General features: G+C 39.7%; 1 protein-coding gene across 1 annotated transcript in view; it reads right to left on the bottom strand.

Annotated features, from left to right (window-relative positions):
• Window positions 1-15807, bottom strand: part of ATP13A5 (ATPase 13A5) — a 116513-nt gene that overhangs the window by 31124 nt on the left and 69582 nt on the right. Inside the window, exons 17-23 of the mRNA XM_025377760.1 lie at window positions 14361-14478; window positions 10359-10483; window positions 9422-9582; window positions 7196-7321; window positions 6013-6092; window positions 1821-1863; window positions 42-151 (exon numbers count right to left, since the gene is read on the bottom strand). Coding sequence (XP_025233545.1) covers window positions 42-151; window positions 1821-1863; window positions 6013-6092; window positions 7196-7321; window positions 9422-9582; window positions 10359-10483; window positions 14361-14478 — 763 coding nt within the window. The remainder of the gene's footprint in view (window positions 1-41; window positions 152-1820; window positions 1864-6012; window positions 6093-7195; window positions 7322-9421; window positions 9583-10358; window positions 10484-14360; window positions 14479-15807) is intronic.

Consider the following 15807-nt stretch of genomic DNA (forward strand, 5'->3'; position numbering starts at 1 on the left):
GCCCTCTGATTGTAGGGGTGGAAGAGGAAAAAATGACTTACCTGATGAGATGAGGCACACACTTGATGTTGGCTGTTTTAGAGGTAAAAGGGGATGCCACAGATGCTTCCTGCTCTGACAATGAAATGCCTGCATGAGCCACTTTCAAAGCCTGGAATGATAAGCCCATGTCTCACTCATGACTTTTCAGGCTAGGCTTTACGTCTCAAAACACCAAGAGACTGTTCTTCACCTCGTGAAGGTATAACACTACACTCTTTCATGTTTGGGTCTCTGTTTATGCTGTCCCTCCACCTGGAGTGCCCTCTCTCCCCTGATCCACAAAGTCACAAACTAAACAATGACCCAGAGGTAGAAAAGTGGTGTGTGTACATGCATGCGTGTGTGCATGTGAGCGTGTGCGTACAAGGGCCCTGCCTGTGGGGAGTATAGATGTGAAAAGGAGATGGAAGCCCTCATTCAAAATGTCAGTTAAAAAGATGACAAAATTTGGATGGACGTTGGTTGGGGACCTTCACCATTTCAGTTCTTGTACCTGGTGGGAATCTCCTTGAACAAAGGTGAAAGATAGAATCCCCACCTTTTCCTAGTTCGATCCTACAAGAATTGTGCAGGCATAAAATGAACTTTTATATATCTGTAGTTCCATAGAACTACAGGGTACCTGGCACCATAAGCAGTACATACTAGATTCATGTTTAATAAATATTAGGACATTTTCTTCTTCCTCTTTTATCTCTATTTCGTATTTCTATTATATACTTTAGGACCATCTACTTTATGTTAGGGTTAGTTTTATTCATGATTCTTTCTTCATCAGACAATGAACTCTTTAGGAGGCAGAGACTATGTCCCTTTTAGCATTTGATTTTTTTTTGTTTTATTCTAAACTCCACATAATTAATGTGAAAGGATACACATTCTAGATTTGAAAGAACAGACTACAAATTAGCTTTTTCTCATGAAACATAAAGCAAAAAACATCTTAATAAATCTCTAACTATAAACATAGTTTTCACAGAAATTTGGAAATAATATTTAAGAGAGAAATAAAACAAATACCAAGATCTTAACTCTCTAATAAGCTTTGGAAATACAAAGAAATCTTCCTCACTTCTTGTCCCATAAATCAGCTACTGAAATATTTGCTTATGTACATAATCTTGAAGGTAGACTATTTGTTTCCTTCATGTCTTTAAAACTCAGAATATAAAACATTCACTGCCCTTCTACTGCATATGAAAAATAATTTGCTGAGAATCATTTTATTTAGCTTTTTCTATAGCATAAAAATACTAAATAGTTTGGTCTAGGATTTTACTGAGTGAAAGAGTTCTGGATGAAGGAAACTTTAAAAACTAACCACAGAATGAAAGTTTGGCAGGAATAAATATAATTTACATATAATTCAAAACTTTAATCATCAGTTTCAAACTTTTTTTCACTGAGTCTTTATCAGTTGCGTGACCTTGAGGGGGGAAAGAAATCACATCCCTGAGAAATCATTTCATTACTGATAACAGGAAAGACGGAAAGCAGCTAGACTTGTCAAGTTCCATCTGTGGAACCTGAAATATAGGAATCTAAGTAGCCTTCCTTTGTGTTTCTTATTCTAGGAGTTTCCAGAAAGCATCGAAAGTGTCTCATCTCCCTTTCCTCCCCTCCACTTCCAACCCACACTCAGGTAGAGGTGGATGTAAACAGCAAAATTATCAAATGGTTGCTGGTGGAAGGATGAGAGACAAACCCCAGGAGAGCCTGAGGTCCTCCAGAGGGATATTAGTGAGCGGCTTGCCTGAGCAAAAGCCATTTCTACTCACCCCACAATCGTTAGCTCCATCTCCACACATGCCCACATAATAACTGCAGGAGACAGGAGAAGAAGGATTAGTAGGTAAGAAAAATGAACAGCTCACTTGAATCTTTTCCATCATAAGTAAGTCACATGTGATTTGCGTGTATGTGTGTGTCCCCTGAACACACCTGGAATCAGGCTGAAGAAAAATGGTTTGGAGAGACATATTCCCAGAGGGAAAAGGCCGTTGCATTATTTAAGTTGCTTCGACCAATCACATTGAAATGGTAGTGATATAACCAAGGACGTCGGCAAAACAGTGATCACACACTTTAAAAGAAGTCCTGCTTGATGATACGCACCAAGCCCAAGCTTAAGAGTGTGCACTCATGAGCAGAGCGCTTCCCACACAACCTAACGCAGAGATCATAATCCAATCCAGTTGCATTTTAGTCGCTGACTACTGTTGGGTATTTACAGTTCAGATACCAGGATGAGAAATTTCAAAGATAGTTTAATAGATATAAGTAGAGACATATGCTCATATTTTTGATGCATCTCAGGTGAAAATGAGATATGTTTTCCATCTGTATCAGTTTGGTGTGCAAGCATAATACAAACAGAAGAGTGAAAATTAATATGGCTGCCAAAGAAAAGGAGTTTCTGATGTAAGACACTGCCTGCCTTCTATTATAATACATTGTAAGTATTGATAAATGACAATATTCTTAAAGACTTAGCTGCATTTTTCTAAAAACAGAATTATAAAATCAATAAGGAGAAAAAATAAAGTTTTCTTAGAATTTCCTCATTATTAGTTAATGCATAAGAAATAACCACTTTTATAGGTCAAAAATAGTTAAATGTGGCTGGGCACAGTGGCTCACACCTGTAATCCCAGCACTTTGGGAGGCTGAGGTGGGTGGATCTTGAGGTCAGGAGTTTGAGACCAGCCTGGCCAACATGGTGAAACCCCATCTGTACTAAAGATCGAAAAAATTAGCTAGGCATGGTGGCATCTATAATCCCAGGTACTTGGGAGGCTGAGGCAGGAGGATTGTTTGAACTCAGGAAGTAGAGGCTGCAGTGAGCCAATATTGCACCATTGCACTCCAGCCTGGGGTAAAAAGCGGGACTCTATCTCAAAAAAAAAAAAAAAAAAAAAAAAAAGTCAAATGTAGGCATACCCCTATGGTTCAATCCAATATTGGGTTGTGTAGATGAAAATAATCATGCTATATATGTTCATGTCATGACTACCCACAATTGTTGAAAAATGGCTCCTTTTTTCAGGCTTAAAGCACACATCTAGCCTCTATATCACATATCACATCAGGAATCTTACATCTTTTAGTGTTCCCTGAATTCAGAAAGAGAATGCAGACAGCCTTATGCACATTGCCAATGACAAAGGCATGAGGAGGAAGATTGGGATGTTAAGAAGACCGCTCATTCTGAGACAGTATGTGTCTTCCTGAATTGATTTTTTAAGGGGAATATGGCTTTTCAAAATTAGGCATTTTAGTTGGCAAAATTTCTCAGGCATTTGAAAAAGGTAAAATGCCTTTCTTCAGCAATATCATGTAATAATCATGTGAATGAAATAGTCATTTTACTTACCCAGCCTCAGGCATTCTGGAAGTTAATAGGCAGTTTTTGAGACTTCCCTATGGGTAACAAAATCTAACAGTACAACGCTGTCTCCTGATTTCACCAACTACTGACCAGCCATCATCTAAAGATTCACTACCCTATGTTCCTTTTCACTTCCTAGACTCTGCAGCCCCAAACTGTTACATTCCCAGCAAGCAATAGGTAGATCTGGTCTCAAGAAGTACCATTTCACTATAATGTAACTTGTTCATCTTTATTTTTGAAGGGGGTAATAAAGAACTTTCTCTTGACTTTCCCTACTGGGGCCAGATAAAGAGAAAATGCTATTTCATCTCTTGCTAAGAGGACCAGAAATTATTCACATATCTTCTAATGGACCAACTTAAAATAATTCCAGGGTATAACTCACCTACTTCCCCATTTTTCTGATTCTAAGCTATACAACCTGCCTCACTATTTCTGCTACATCCAAGCAGGGGAGGGTTTCTCTAAGATACATGCCTTATGAACCACAGAACAAATGCTGTCTGGGATAGGCAACTTCTAATGACCCTCAGTGATCCCCAGCTCCTGGCATCCATGCCCTGTGTAATCCACTCCCCTGGAAGTGGGCTGGATCTAGTGACTTGCTCCTAAGGAAGGGATGCAGCAAAGGTGGTAAGAGGCCACTTCTGCGACTGGTATATAAATAAACAGCAACAACTGTCTTGTGTGCTCTGTCTGTCTCTGGTTCTTCTTGCTTGCTTACTCTTTTAAAAGTCAACCGTCTGCATTTCTAAACCACAATGAGATACCATCTCACACCAGTGAGAATGGCGATCATTAAAAAGTCAGGAAACAACAGGTGCTGGAGAGGATGTCGAGAAATAGGAACGCTTTTACACTGTTGGTGGGATTGTAAACTAGTTCAACCATTATGGAAAACAGTATGGCGATTCCTCAAGGATCTAGAGCTAGATGTACCATATGACCCAGCCATCCCATTACTGGGTATATACCCAAAGGATTATAAATTATGCTGCTATAAAGACACATGCACACGTATGTTTATTGCGGCACTATTCACAATAGCAAAGACTTGGAATCAACCCAAATGTCCATCAGTGACAGATTGGATTAAGAAAATGTGGCACATATACACCATGGAATACTATGCAGCCATAAAAAAGGATGAGTTTGTGTCCTTTGTAGGGACATGGATGCAGCTGGAAACCATCATTCTTAGCAAACTATCACAAGAACAGAAAACCAAACACCGCATGTTCTCACTCTTAGGTGGGAACTGAACAATGAGATCACTTGGACTCAAGAAGGGGAACATCACACACCGGGGCCTATCATGGGGAGGGGGGAGGGGGGAGGGATTGCACTGGGAGTTATACCTGATGTAAATGACGAGTTGATGGGTGCAGCACACCAACATGGCACAAGTATACATATGTAACAAACCTGCACGTTATGCACATGTACCCTACAACTTAAAGTATAATAATAATAAATAAATTTTAAAAAAATAAAATAAAATAAATGATATAGTGATTAAAAAAAAAAAAAAGTCAACTGTCACACCATGAGCTTCCTTATGAAATGGTCCCTGTCACAAGGAAGTGAGGTTGGCTTCTGTCCGCTAGCCAGTGAAAAACTGAGGTTCGGTCCAATCGCTCAGGAGGCACTGAGCCTTCAACAACATGTGAGTGAGGCTGGTGAGAGATTTTTTCCCCTCAAGCACTGACTGACTGTAGTCATGGCCAAGACCTGGTTACATCTCCTAGAGATATCCTGAGCCAGAAGACTCAGCTAAGCTACACCTGAATTTTTTTTTTAATCCTCTTTTTTTAACTTTTATTTTAGGTTTGGGGAACATGTGCAGGTTTGTTATACGAGGGAACTCATGTCACGGAGGTTTGTTTTACAGATTATTTCATCACCCAGGAATTAAGCCCAGTACCCAGTAGTTATTTTTTCTGCTCCTCTCCCTCTTCCCACCCTCTACTCTCAAGTAGACCCCAGTATCTGTGTTTTTCTTCTTTGTGTCCATGTGTTCTCATCATTTAGCTTCCACTTATAAGTGAGAACACATAGTATTTGATTTTCTGTTCCTGCTTGAGTTTGCTAAATATAATAGCCTCCATTTCCATCTGTGTTCCTGCAAAAGTCATACACTCATTCATTTTTATGGCTGCACTGTATTCCATGGTGTATACGTACCGCATTTTCTTTATCCAATCTGTCATTGGTGGGCATTTATGTTGATTCCCATGTTTTTGCTATTGTGAATAGTGCTGCAATGAACAGTCATGTGCATGTGTCTCTATGGTAGAATGATTTATATTCCTCTGGGTATATACCCAGCATTGGGATTGCTGGTTCAAATGGTAGTTCTGTTTTAGCTCTTTGAGGAATTGCCATACTGCTTTCTACAATGGTTGAACTAATTTACACTCCCACCGATAGTGTGTAAGTGTTCCCTTTTCTCTGCAATCTTGCCAACATTTGTTATTCGTGACTTTTTAATAATAGCCATTCTGACCCACACCTGAATTATTGACCCATAGGTAGCAATAGTTCATGAGCATACTCGTCTTTCATGCCATGACACCTACTTTAATTTCTGAAATTCTTCAATAAGGCTTGATTTCTGCCCAGGAGACATTCTTGCAAAAACTGTTCCATTCACCAGAATCTAAAAAGAAAAAACAACCATTGCAATATGACTGGGAAGAAGAAAACTTTTAAAAATAAAAGAACAGCCCTGAAAAATCACTCCTGGTTACTAATTTAATACAGCATTGGATGGTATGTCATTAGACCAATACCAGGAAGGGAAATAAGGAGATTTAAAGCTTTAATATTGAAATTTCACTTAAAGTCCTCCATCACAACTCCATTACTTTTTTTTTCCCAGACCATTTTTCCAAGATGGGGTGACCACTAATCAATAATACTATAGTAACTAAGAAGCAGCAGAGCATATGGAATAAAAATGCTTGAGGAAACACAGTTCTTTCCTAAGAGACACCATCTCCATAATCATAGCATAGACAGAGGAAAGGCTGGAAGCTGAGAAACAAGGCTCTCTTCTCAGCTGTGCCAGCTAGCTGTGCATACCTTAGACAAGCAAATTAACCTCTCTGAGTCTCAGCTTTCCCTGAACTGAACTAAGAGCTTTCTAGAAGCCTTTGGGGTCTAGATTCTGGGGTCTTTGACGGCTAGGATGACGGAATTTTTAAGACACTGCTAACAGATAGTTGCTGCCCTCCCCTTGTGCTCCGTTAATCTCCCACATATTGACAGTGCAACCCTGCGCAGCACTATTTTAAAACAGGACACACAGAGGACAAGATAACAAATGACTCTGAAAATAAACCATGGGGCCTTTGTCTCCTCTTGCTGTAATGTAAGAATCCAGACAGGAAGGGGAATAGAGCTTAGCCTGACACGAGCTGGTAGGTTTCAGAGAGAAGCTGGCCCTCAAAACAAGCAGCGTGTCTGGAACTCTGCCGTTCTCCTGGGTGGGGAGGGAAAGGAGGAGGAAGGCTGAACTGGCCACAGGGGTGAGAGAAAGTACCAGAACTCAAACTTGGAATGGGAGGCCGTGGGTCTGCCTGGGGCCAGGAAGGCATAAAAAGGGCCAGAAAACTTTCTCAGGGATAGTACTCCTTTGGGGGTGTTTATTCTCTAATTGTGAGGCAACCTCAGTGATCACCGTTTTCAATACTCTCCTCCTCCTTTCGCACTCGCTAATTTGAGGAGCAAAACAAAACACTTCATTTCTTCAGTACTTACTTTTGGAAGCAAGCTGGTGAAATGCTCAAATATCACTTGGTATGATTTCCCACTCATTGCAAAATGGTAACAGCTTCCTCTTTCCCCACGAGGGGTTGAACTGTTTCCAGTGTACACGCAGGTTTCCTAAAATCAAAAGGGCATCATTTCTACATTGACTCTTAAGGAGTGTCTCTGCTTTCCTATGCTTTATTGAAGGAAGAGTTTTCATGTTGCCTAACAGTGTGAAGGTCAGCAATAAAATAAGGTGGAATTTGCCTACAGCACTTCCACCCATAGGAAGAAAACACTCTAAACATTCCCCCCAAGATTACGTAAACATATGATACTTTGACAGTACGCTACTCTGGATCCTGTCTTGGGAGATAATATGCATGATGTCAGTCTACTGAAGAAATCTAACTATTCCTAGGTCCCAATTAGTTATTACAAGGAAGAATAGGAAAATTCTTCCCTCTTCTTCCTTCTCCTCGTCATGCAACCTTATATTTTCTAAGATCTCTTACCATTCACTTATTCAAAAATCACTCTCATTGTCTTCACTGTAAAGTAGGCACTCTTTCTTCAGTGCCTAACTCCTTTTAGGACCCAGCCTCTGACCTTTGTTATGATCCTACCTCAACAGGTAACCCTTTCTATCATGGTTCCCTACATTCTCTTCCATACTCTACATCCCACTGCACCAGGAGTCATCCTTTTCCAAAACCCTTTCCCTCCTACCTTTCACTTGTCACGATATTTCTCTGGCTTGATTCTAGCCCTACCTGGCTCTCAGTTAGGGAGAAAGCATCTGATGAATGCCTGTGCATTCATTATATCAATAATCAATCGTGGTTTTTCATGCAACATTTCTCAGGGAGCCTTCTGTTTGTGTTTAGGACTCTAAATTCAAATATTGCAGGAGGTGAGAAAATTTTATTCATCAGATGACTTCATCTCAGGGAAAGCATTGTATTTGAAGGAAAAAAAATTTGCTATGCCGAACTGGGAGGCAAGATGACACACCCCTCCCTTTCTATCCCCAGTTGCAAAATAACCAACAAAAGACATGTTCTAAAGCATCCCTCCTGAGACAGGAGCAGGAACTCCTTCCGCTTGAACTGGGAATGTGGGGAGAGGAAGTGTGGTGGAGGGACCCAGGGAGGAGGAAGGCCTGAAACTGTGATACAATTTCTCCTGGTGGGAACCAACATTTCAGTGGCGGCATTCAATTCATGAAAGTAGTGTGAGCGGACTCTCAGTTAAATTCACAAAGGGCCTGGGTTACAGCATGCAGTGAAATTCAGGCAGCATGCACTGATATAGAAGCAAATAGGTTCACAAGGAAATAAGCACCAGAAATCTGCTGAGAGCAGAGAGAGAGCTGTCATCTTTCACAGCCCATGCAATTAGAGGTTGAAGCAAGTTAACCCACCTCTTCCCAGGGTAGGGGCAGGGCCATTCTGTATAGCTGTGCAGTTTGTGTACTGCACAAAGACTCCTGACTGCACAGAGACCCACTCTATACTTAACAATCCGAAAGGCTGGTTAGCCTGGAGGAAGGCAGCATTTTTGTAATTCATCACCTGTAGGGCCATATCTTTGAATTCACACAAAAGCATGGGTGTTACCGTTAGTGATGGAATGTGAGGCTACAGCCCATTGTCGTCATATGAAAAAGCTATTCTGTCACAAGAGCATAGGGAGATTTCTATCTAGAGAAGCCCAGCCTCTGTTAGCTTCATGTCATAGGTATAGTACAATCCAAATGCCCATGGATCTGCGTGGAATCAAATAGGCCTAAGTCTGCTTTCCTGCTCTGCAACTCACCAGTTTTTGTATTGAGCAAGCTTACTGTTCTGAGCCTCAGTTTTCTCATTTGTAAAATTAATGGTTTACCCAATTGCATAGGGTTATTTTAATGACCACGTGGAAAATATGAGTGTAAATCAGTAGTTCTCAGCCATGACTGCACACTGGAATCACTGGGAAAAGCACCCGATGCTAGCTCCCACCCCAGGGGTTCTGATTTAATTGGTGCAGCCTGCACTGGAAGCTTAGAAACTTCCCCAGGTGATTTTCACAGGCAACCAGAGCTGGTGGAAATGCTTTGCAAACTGTCAAACTCTGGACAGATGTGAGGGATTATTACTGAGATGACTCCTGGAGTTGAGAGAAGGCTGAGCAGTGCCAGGATTGTATTCCATCAGTCTAGGCCCACGGAGGGGCCTTCTAATATTTGCTCACTGTCTTCCCAGGTCCAGTCTCTTGGTTCTCCACCAGCTGCCAAGTCACAGAGGCAGGAACAAATTCTTCTGGTTCATTGGCTTCAACAATGATCACTTGGCTGCCTGGAGGGATCATTTCAGAATTCTTTGCAACAGTAATGGCTGTTTGAAGGTTGTCACCTAGAAGACAAAGAAACTTTGCTTTCTGTATGTACAAACCTCCCCTCAGCAACAAGAACTGAGGTCGCCCTTTTCCACTCTGCTTAGTGTTCTTTGGGGGCATTTACTGCTTTCTGCTTTATTTTATCTTCCTCTCTGCTGTAGACTGCCCCTCATGGGCAAACACTATATTCCCATCTCCCTCTCACAACATTCAGCATCATATCCTGTCCATGTGTATTTCAAAACCTGTGTGAATTAATAAAGAAATACTTAAGCATTTACGACTAATCCTCAGAAGTCAGACTACTCTTAGTGGCAAATATAGTATGATCTCAGCCTGATAGCATAAAACCATACACGGGGTCTGGAAACCAACTAAGCAAAGAATACACAGGGTCAGGCTGTGCTTGGATTTGATGATTATACACCATGCCTGGCCCTACTGCCCTAGAGGACCATCAGCCAGAGGCTCAATCCTCTGTGCAGAGGGATCATTGGGTTTCTTGATGAGAACACACCCATTCTTGCTCATTTACTGTGAGCCTAGAGGCACTGCACAGATCCTGGCTAGGAGGGGCAGTCATTAGACAAAGAGAATGAGATACGGTCCCTACCTCCAAAGCTTCTGGTCCTGTCGGGGCAGCTGTACATGTTTTCAGGTAAGGGACTACAGGGTAACAAATTCAACAACAAAACATTTTTCTCTGTCTCTGACACATGAACTCAGCTCATACATCTTGTTCTTATGCCTGGGATACAACCAACTTGCCAGGCACCTAGAAACAAATATATACCTGTAATCATCACAGTCCTGATACGGGCCTCGCTCAGTTCCTTCAAGACCGGTTTGGTTTCTTTTTTCAAACGATTCTCCATGATGAGAAGTCCCAGAAATGTTAACTCTGACTCCACTTTTTCTCTTTGTATCCAGGAGAAAATCAATATTAAAGTGTATCTATGTACGCTCAGTAGTTCAATTTATTTCTTCTTTTAAAAATTTCCTTATAAGTCTTATTTATGTAATACAGGCACATTTTAAAAATCAAAACAAACTTAAAAGCTTATAATGAAAACCAACAGTCTGTGTCTCCACACCATCTCACCCCTCTCCTTCCTAGAGGCAACCACTTCTAAATCTGTTTTTTCCAGTTTCCTACTTTATTTTTAAAAACAATGTGCTTATCTTCCAACTCTTCTGTTGGTTTTTAAATATGTTAATCCAATATACTTTAGTTTTTAATTTATCATAGCTTTCTCTTTTTTGAGTTTGCAATCGTTTCAGTTTATTTGGCATTTGTTAAGTGCATTCTGCATACATACAAGACATGATAGTAGTAGTTGAATACGGTGTCATTCATCTTAGTCTCCAGCTGTCACCTTGAATAATATTTATTGGCATCAGACAGGGCTCTGAACAGTTTTCAGAATTTGAAGGTGGCTTATAGTCCAACTGGGTTGCATTAGTTATATAGGAACTTTCCTCTGAAATGGGATGATTCTAGGGCGGCTTTTTAAAAAGTAAATTTGGGGGCCAAGAACTCTTTTTTATTCTTTGTTCATTTTCCTGTGCACCATGGTGTTAAGATTACAGGGAGATAGAGTTAAACAATATGCATACAGCTATGAAGCCATGACCATAATCAAGGTAATAAACATATCCATCACCTCAAAAAGTTTCCTCCTGCCCTGTTTTATATGTATGTGTGCATGTGTGTTAAAATCACTTCTCCAGAAGATATTCATCTTGCATAACTGAAACTTTATACCCATTAACGACAACTTCCTATTTCCCTCTCCTGCTAGCCCTTGGTAACCGCCATTCTACTCTCTACTCTCTACTTCTATGAATATGTCTATTTCAGATGCTTCAGATAAGTAGGATCACACAGTACTAGGCCTTCTGTGACTGGTTTATTTCACTTAGTGTGATGTCTTTCAGTTTCATTCATGTTGTCTCATATGGCAAGATTTTCTCCTTTTCTAAGGCTTAATAATATTCCATTATATGTACATATTACATTTTTAAAATCCATTCATCCACTGATGAACATTTAGGTTGTTTCCATATCTTGACTATTATAAATAATGCTGCAATGAACATAAAGGTGAAGATATCTTTTCTTGAGATCCCAATGTCAGTTCTTTTGGATATATACTCAGAATTGGGATTTTGGATCATTGTATCATACGGTCATTCTATTTTTAATTTTTTAAAGAACCTCCACATTGTTTTCCATAGCAGCTGTACCATTTTACAATGGTTCTAATTTCTCTATATCCTTGTCAACACAGGTTTTCTTTTCAAATAGCCATCCTTACAGGTATCAGGTGATATTTCATTGTGGTTTTGATTCGCATTTCCCTAGTGCCTAGTAAAGTTGAGCACTTTTTCATATATCTGTTGGCCATTTGTATGTCTTTGTAGAAATGTCTATTTAGGGCCTTTGCTCATTTTTAAATTGGGTTATTTATTGATTTTTTGCTATTGAATTATGTCCTCTGTACATTTTGGATATTAATTTCTTATCAGATATATGGTTTGCAGAGATTTTCTGCCATTTTATAGGTTGCGTTTCACTGTTATTTCCTTTGCTGTGCAAAGCTTTTCAGTTTGACATCCACCAGCAAAAGAATGAAACTGGACCCTTATCTTATACCACACGTAAAAATCAACTCAAAATGGATTAAACACTTAAACATAAGACCTGAAACTGTGAAACTACTAGAGGAAAACATAGGGAGAAATCTTCTTGATATTGGTCTTGGCAATGATTTCATGGCTATGACACCAAAAGCACAGGCAACAAAAGCAAAAACAGACAAATGTTCTTTGTTTCTATTTTATGATGCTTCTTCTCATTCAATACTTTAGGCACTTGGCTTCTTGTTCCCCTACAACCTTCCCAGCAGTACTTGTGTTAAAGCCTTTGTACCTACCATTTGTATTCTCTGCAATGCTCTTCCTCTGGATATCTGCATGTCTTTCTCTCTTATTTTACTAGATGTCTGTTAAAATGTTACTCCTCTGAGGACTTTGCTGATTGCCCAAGCAAAATGACATTCTCTGTCTTTTTTAAAAAGTCCTCTTAACTTACTTTATACTTTCCCCCTCAGGTCATTTAAGAACCACTAGTGGGACAATATTGTATGGGTCTATTTTATAATCTATTTCCCCAACTAGGATATAAGATTCATGAGGGCAGGATTTTATTTTATTCACTTCTGAATAAATTCTGAATTCCTTGAGCATCTGACACACAGTTAAGTTCAATACAAATCTGCTAAACCAGTGAAGGGGTGAGCCTTGATGAAGTATTCCTCCTGTTGTTTTAGTTTGGAGTGATTTTTTAAGTCATCTCAAAAAACTTTTCTACTTCCCCATTTTGACTCCAATTTTTAAGAAGTTTTAAATTTTTCTAGTTGGAAAACTTTTCTAAATAGAATTTTATTCTAAGATAAATCAAAACCCTGTCCTTTTATCCTGTTTGAAAATAGTAACTAAATTCTGAGAACTATAATAGACTCCTGATATTGCCTGAAAAAAAACCTGGATTGGTTGGAAATCTAGCACATTTTATCTTCATTTTCTTATTTTGTTATGTTTATAATAATGTCTATCCTACTAGTGGCTCTCATATGAGAACAACACAGCTGCATTTGTATGTGACAGCTGGGTGATGGCTACACTCCATCTCTAGCTACATAGATCTTTTCTTCACACATGTCCTTAACGTGGATTATTCAAATTTGTGTTTAAAAAATTACAAATCCTATGTGGTCTGGACCTTTATGTTTGCTCAAGAATAGCTAACACCTGCAATGTTAAATCCGAGAATGTCATTCATATATTTCAAAATGAGCTTTGTGATCCTGTTTCAAATATTAAAATGTCATGGCTGAAAGCCTCCTTGGAGATCATCCAGTTGCATATTTTATAGATGGTGAAACAAGCACGGAATAAGGAAGGGACTATGTTTACTAATTAACTTAGAGTCAATGGACTTAGGTTGCAAATAATAATGTTAAACCAAGGATATCAGTATCTTACATGAAGGGGCTAGCTGTATATAAATGAGCATTTATCAGCAACACAAATCCAATGTAAGAAATAAATAGATTGTCTGCTATTCAATTTTCCACAGTATTTTTTTACTCCTTTGTCATAGATAATTTAAAAATAGCCTTTAAAAACTGAAGAACTTTGAAAGAAAAAATAATTTATAAATTATCCTCTAATGAGGACAACTTATCCCTGTAATGTAATTAAGAATATTGAATTTTATTTCTCACAAGTAATTCAATTTGCACTTATTACCTTCACAGATACGAAGGAGGTGTTGTAGTATTGAGCACTGAAATAAAACATGTCTAAAAGATTCTGAAAATCTTCCAAGGCGCCAACTGTCTCCCTCTCTCAACCCCTCTGTGTATGGGACACCCAAGTCCATTGGTCACATAATGCTCTGAGGTTGAAGGAGCGTTAGTTGTTTTGATGGGACGGGCGCTGACACTAAAGTTGGCATAACATAATGCCGAACAGAGATAACGCACTGGTATCTTGGAGTCAGAAGCTCTCAGGTACCATCCTTGTTCTGCCACCAACCAGCATTGTGACCTGAGCAAGTCGTCTCCAGTATCACCTACAATTGTCCATCTCTGAATCAGGGGACTGTACAAGATTAATTCTCTGTCTCCGAGAGACTTCAAGGTGATTAGAACTGTTCATCTGTTCATCTCCAGGACTCACACTTCATGCACACAAAGCCTGCTCTAGTGTCCTTTTCTGAGTTGCTTACCTGGCTAAGTGCTCCACTTCTGAAAGGTTCCCCATCTTTAAGGTTTTGTGGGCAAGAGCAATGACACGGAAGCCTTGCACCGTGTACTTCCTCAGTTCCTGTGGGAAATTCTTAGGCACTGCCAGGGTAGAAGAAACAGGTAAGTGTAAGATCATGTTGAAGGCTGGTCTAAGCAAGACTCCAGGACACAGCCATTGTACCTTGTCTTAACTTTCATTCCATAAAAGTGCTTTAATAGAAAACTTCAGCTGTTGGCCACAAACAACTTCATCAGTGTGTCCTTATTATTCTGATGGAAATAAATGCCAAAGATGTGCTGGCCATTTACTGTGTTATGCATCCCTCTAAAATTCATATGTTGAAGCCTAATCTCTAATGCAATAGTATTTGGAGGTGAGGCCTTTGGGAGATAGTTAGGTCATGGGGGTGGAGCCCTCGTGAATGAGACTGATGCCCTAAGAAAACACATTTCTCTTCACCACGCGAGGATACAGCAAGAAGGCAGCCAGCCATCTGCAAACCAGAAAGAAAGCCCTGTCCAGGAACCCCATTGGGCAACACCTCCATCTGGCCTTTCCAGCCCCAAGAACTGTGAAGAATACATTTTTGTTGTTCAAGCACCCGGTCTATGGTCTTTGGTTATAATAGCACAAGCTGACTCAGACAAACTGGGTGTCAAATGCACCCACTGGGTTCAGTAAGAACAGACCTCAGGACTATGGGTACTTGGATAAAATGAGAGAAACAGCTGATCTTCTAGATCAAGGGTCAAAAAAACTAGGATGCACAGGCTAAATCTGGTCTATAGCTTGTTTTTATAAATGAAGTTTTACTGAAACACAGCCATGTCCATTTGATTATTCATTGTCTATGGCTGCTTTGAGGCTTCAGTGACAGTGTTGAGTACTTGAAATGGAAACCATGTGATTGGCAAAGCCTAAAGTCAGAACTATCTTGCTCTTTACAGAAAAGTTTGACAACTCCTGCTTTAGGTGAAAGATGACACAATGCCAACATTCGTGTGTTTTAGCATGGCAATCACAACTATGTTTATAAAATCTTTATGATTTATAATGTACCTATAAGGGTATTAGAGGGAACCACAGAACAAAGGGAGGTATAGTAGCTTAGGTGGTAAATCAACTAAGTTCTATTCTCGCCATTCCACTTCCATGTGGACCTTAGTCATGCTAAGTCTCTCTTCTGCACCTTAGTTTCTCATCCATAAAATGAGAAGTTTCCAGATCTCTCTGTCTCCATTCATTTCAGACTTTCTGTAATTCTAAAATATTCCTGGAGGTGAGAATCTAATTTCAAGAAAGTTCTTAACTCTCTATTTCTAAAAATGGCATAGGGTGGTGGTGGAAATCACTGAAGATAGTATTAGCATAAGTCAAAGATTGGAAGTTGGGAAAACAGGAAGAACAGGAAGAGCTGCCAGGAAAAC

The sequence above is a fragment of the Theropithecus gelada genome, chromosome 2, assembly GCF_003255815.1.
Source record: "Theropithecus gelada isolate Dixy chromosome 2, Tgel_1.0, whole genome shotgun sequence".
Taxonomy (NCBI): Eukaryota; Metazoa; Chordata; class Mammalia; order Primates; family Cercopithecidae; genus Theropithecus; species Theropithecus gelada.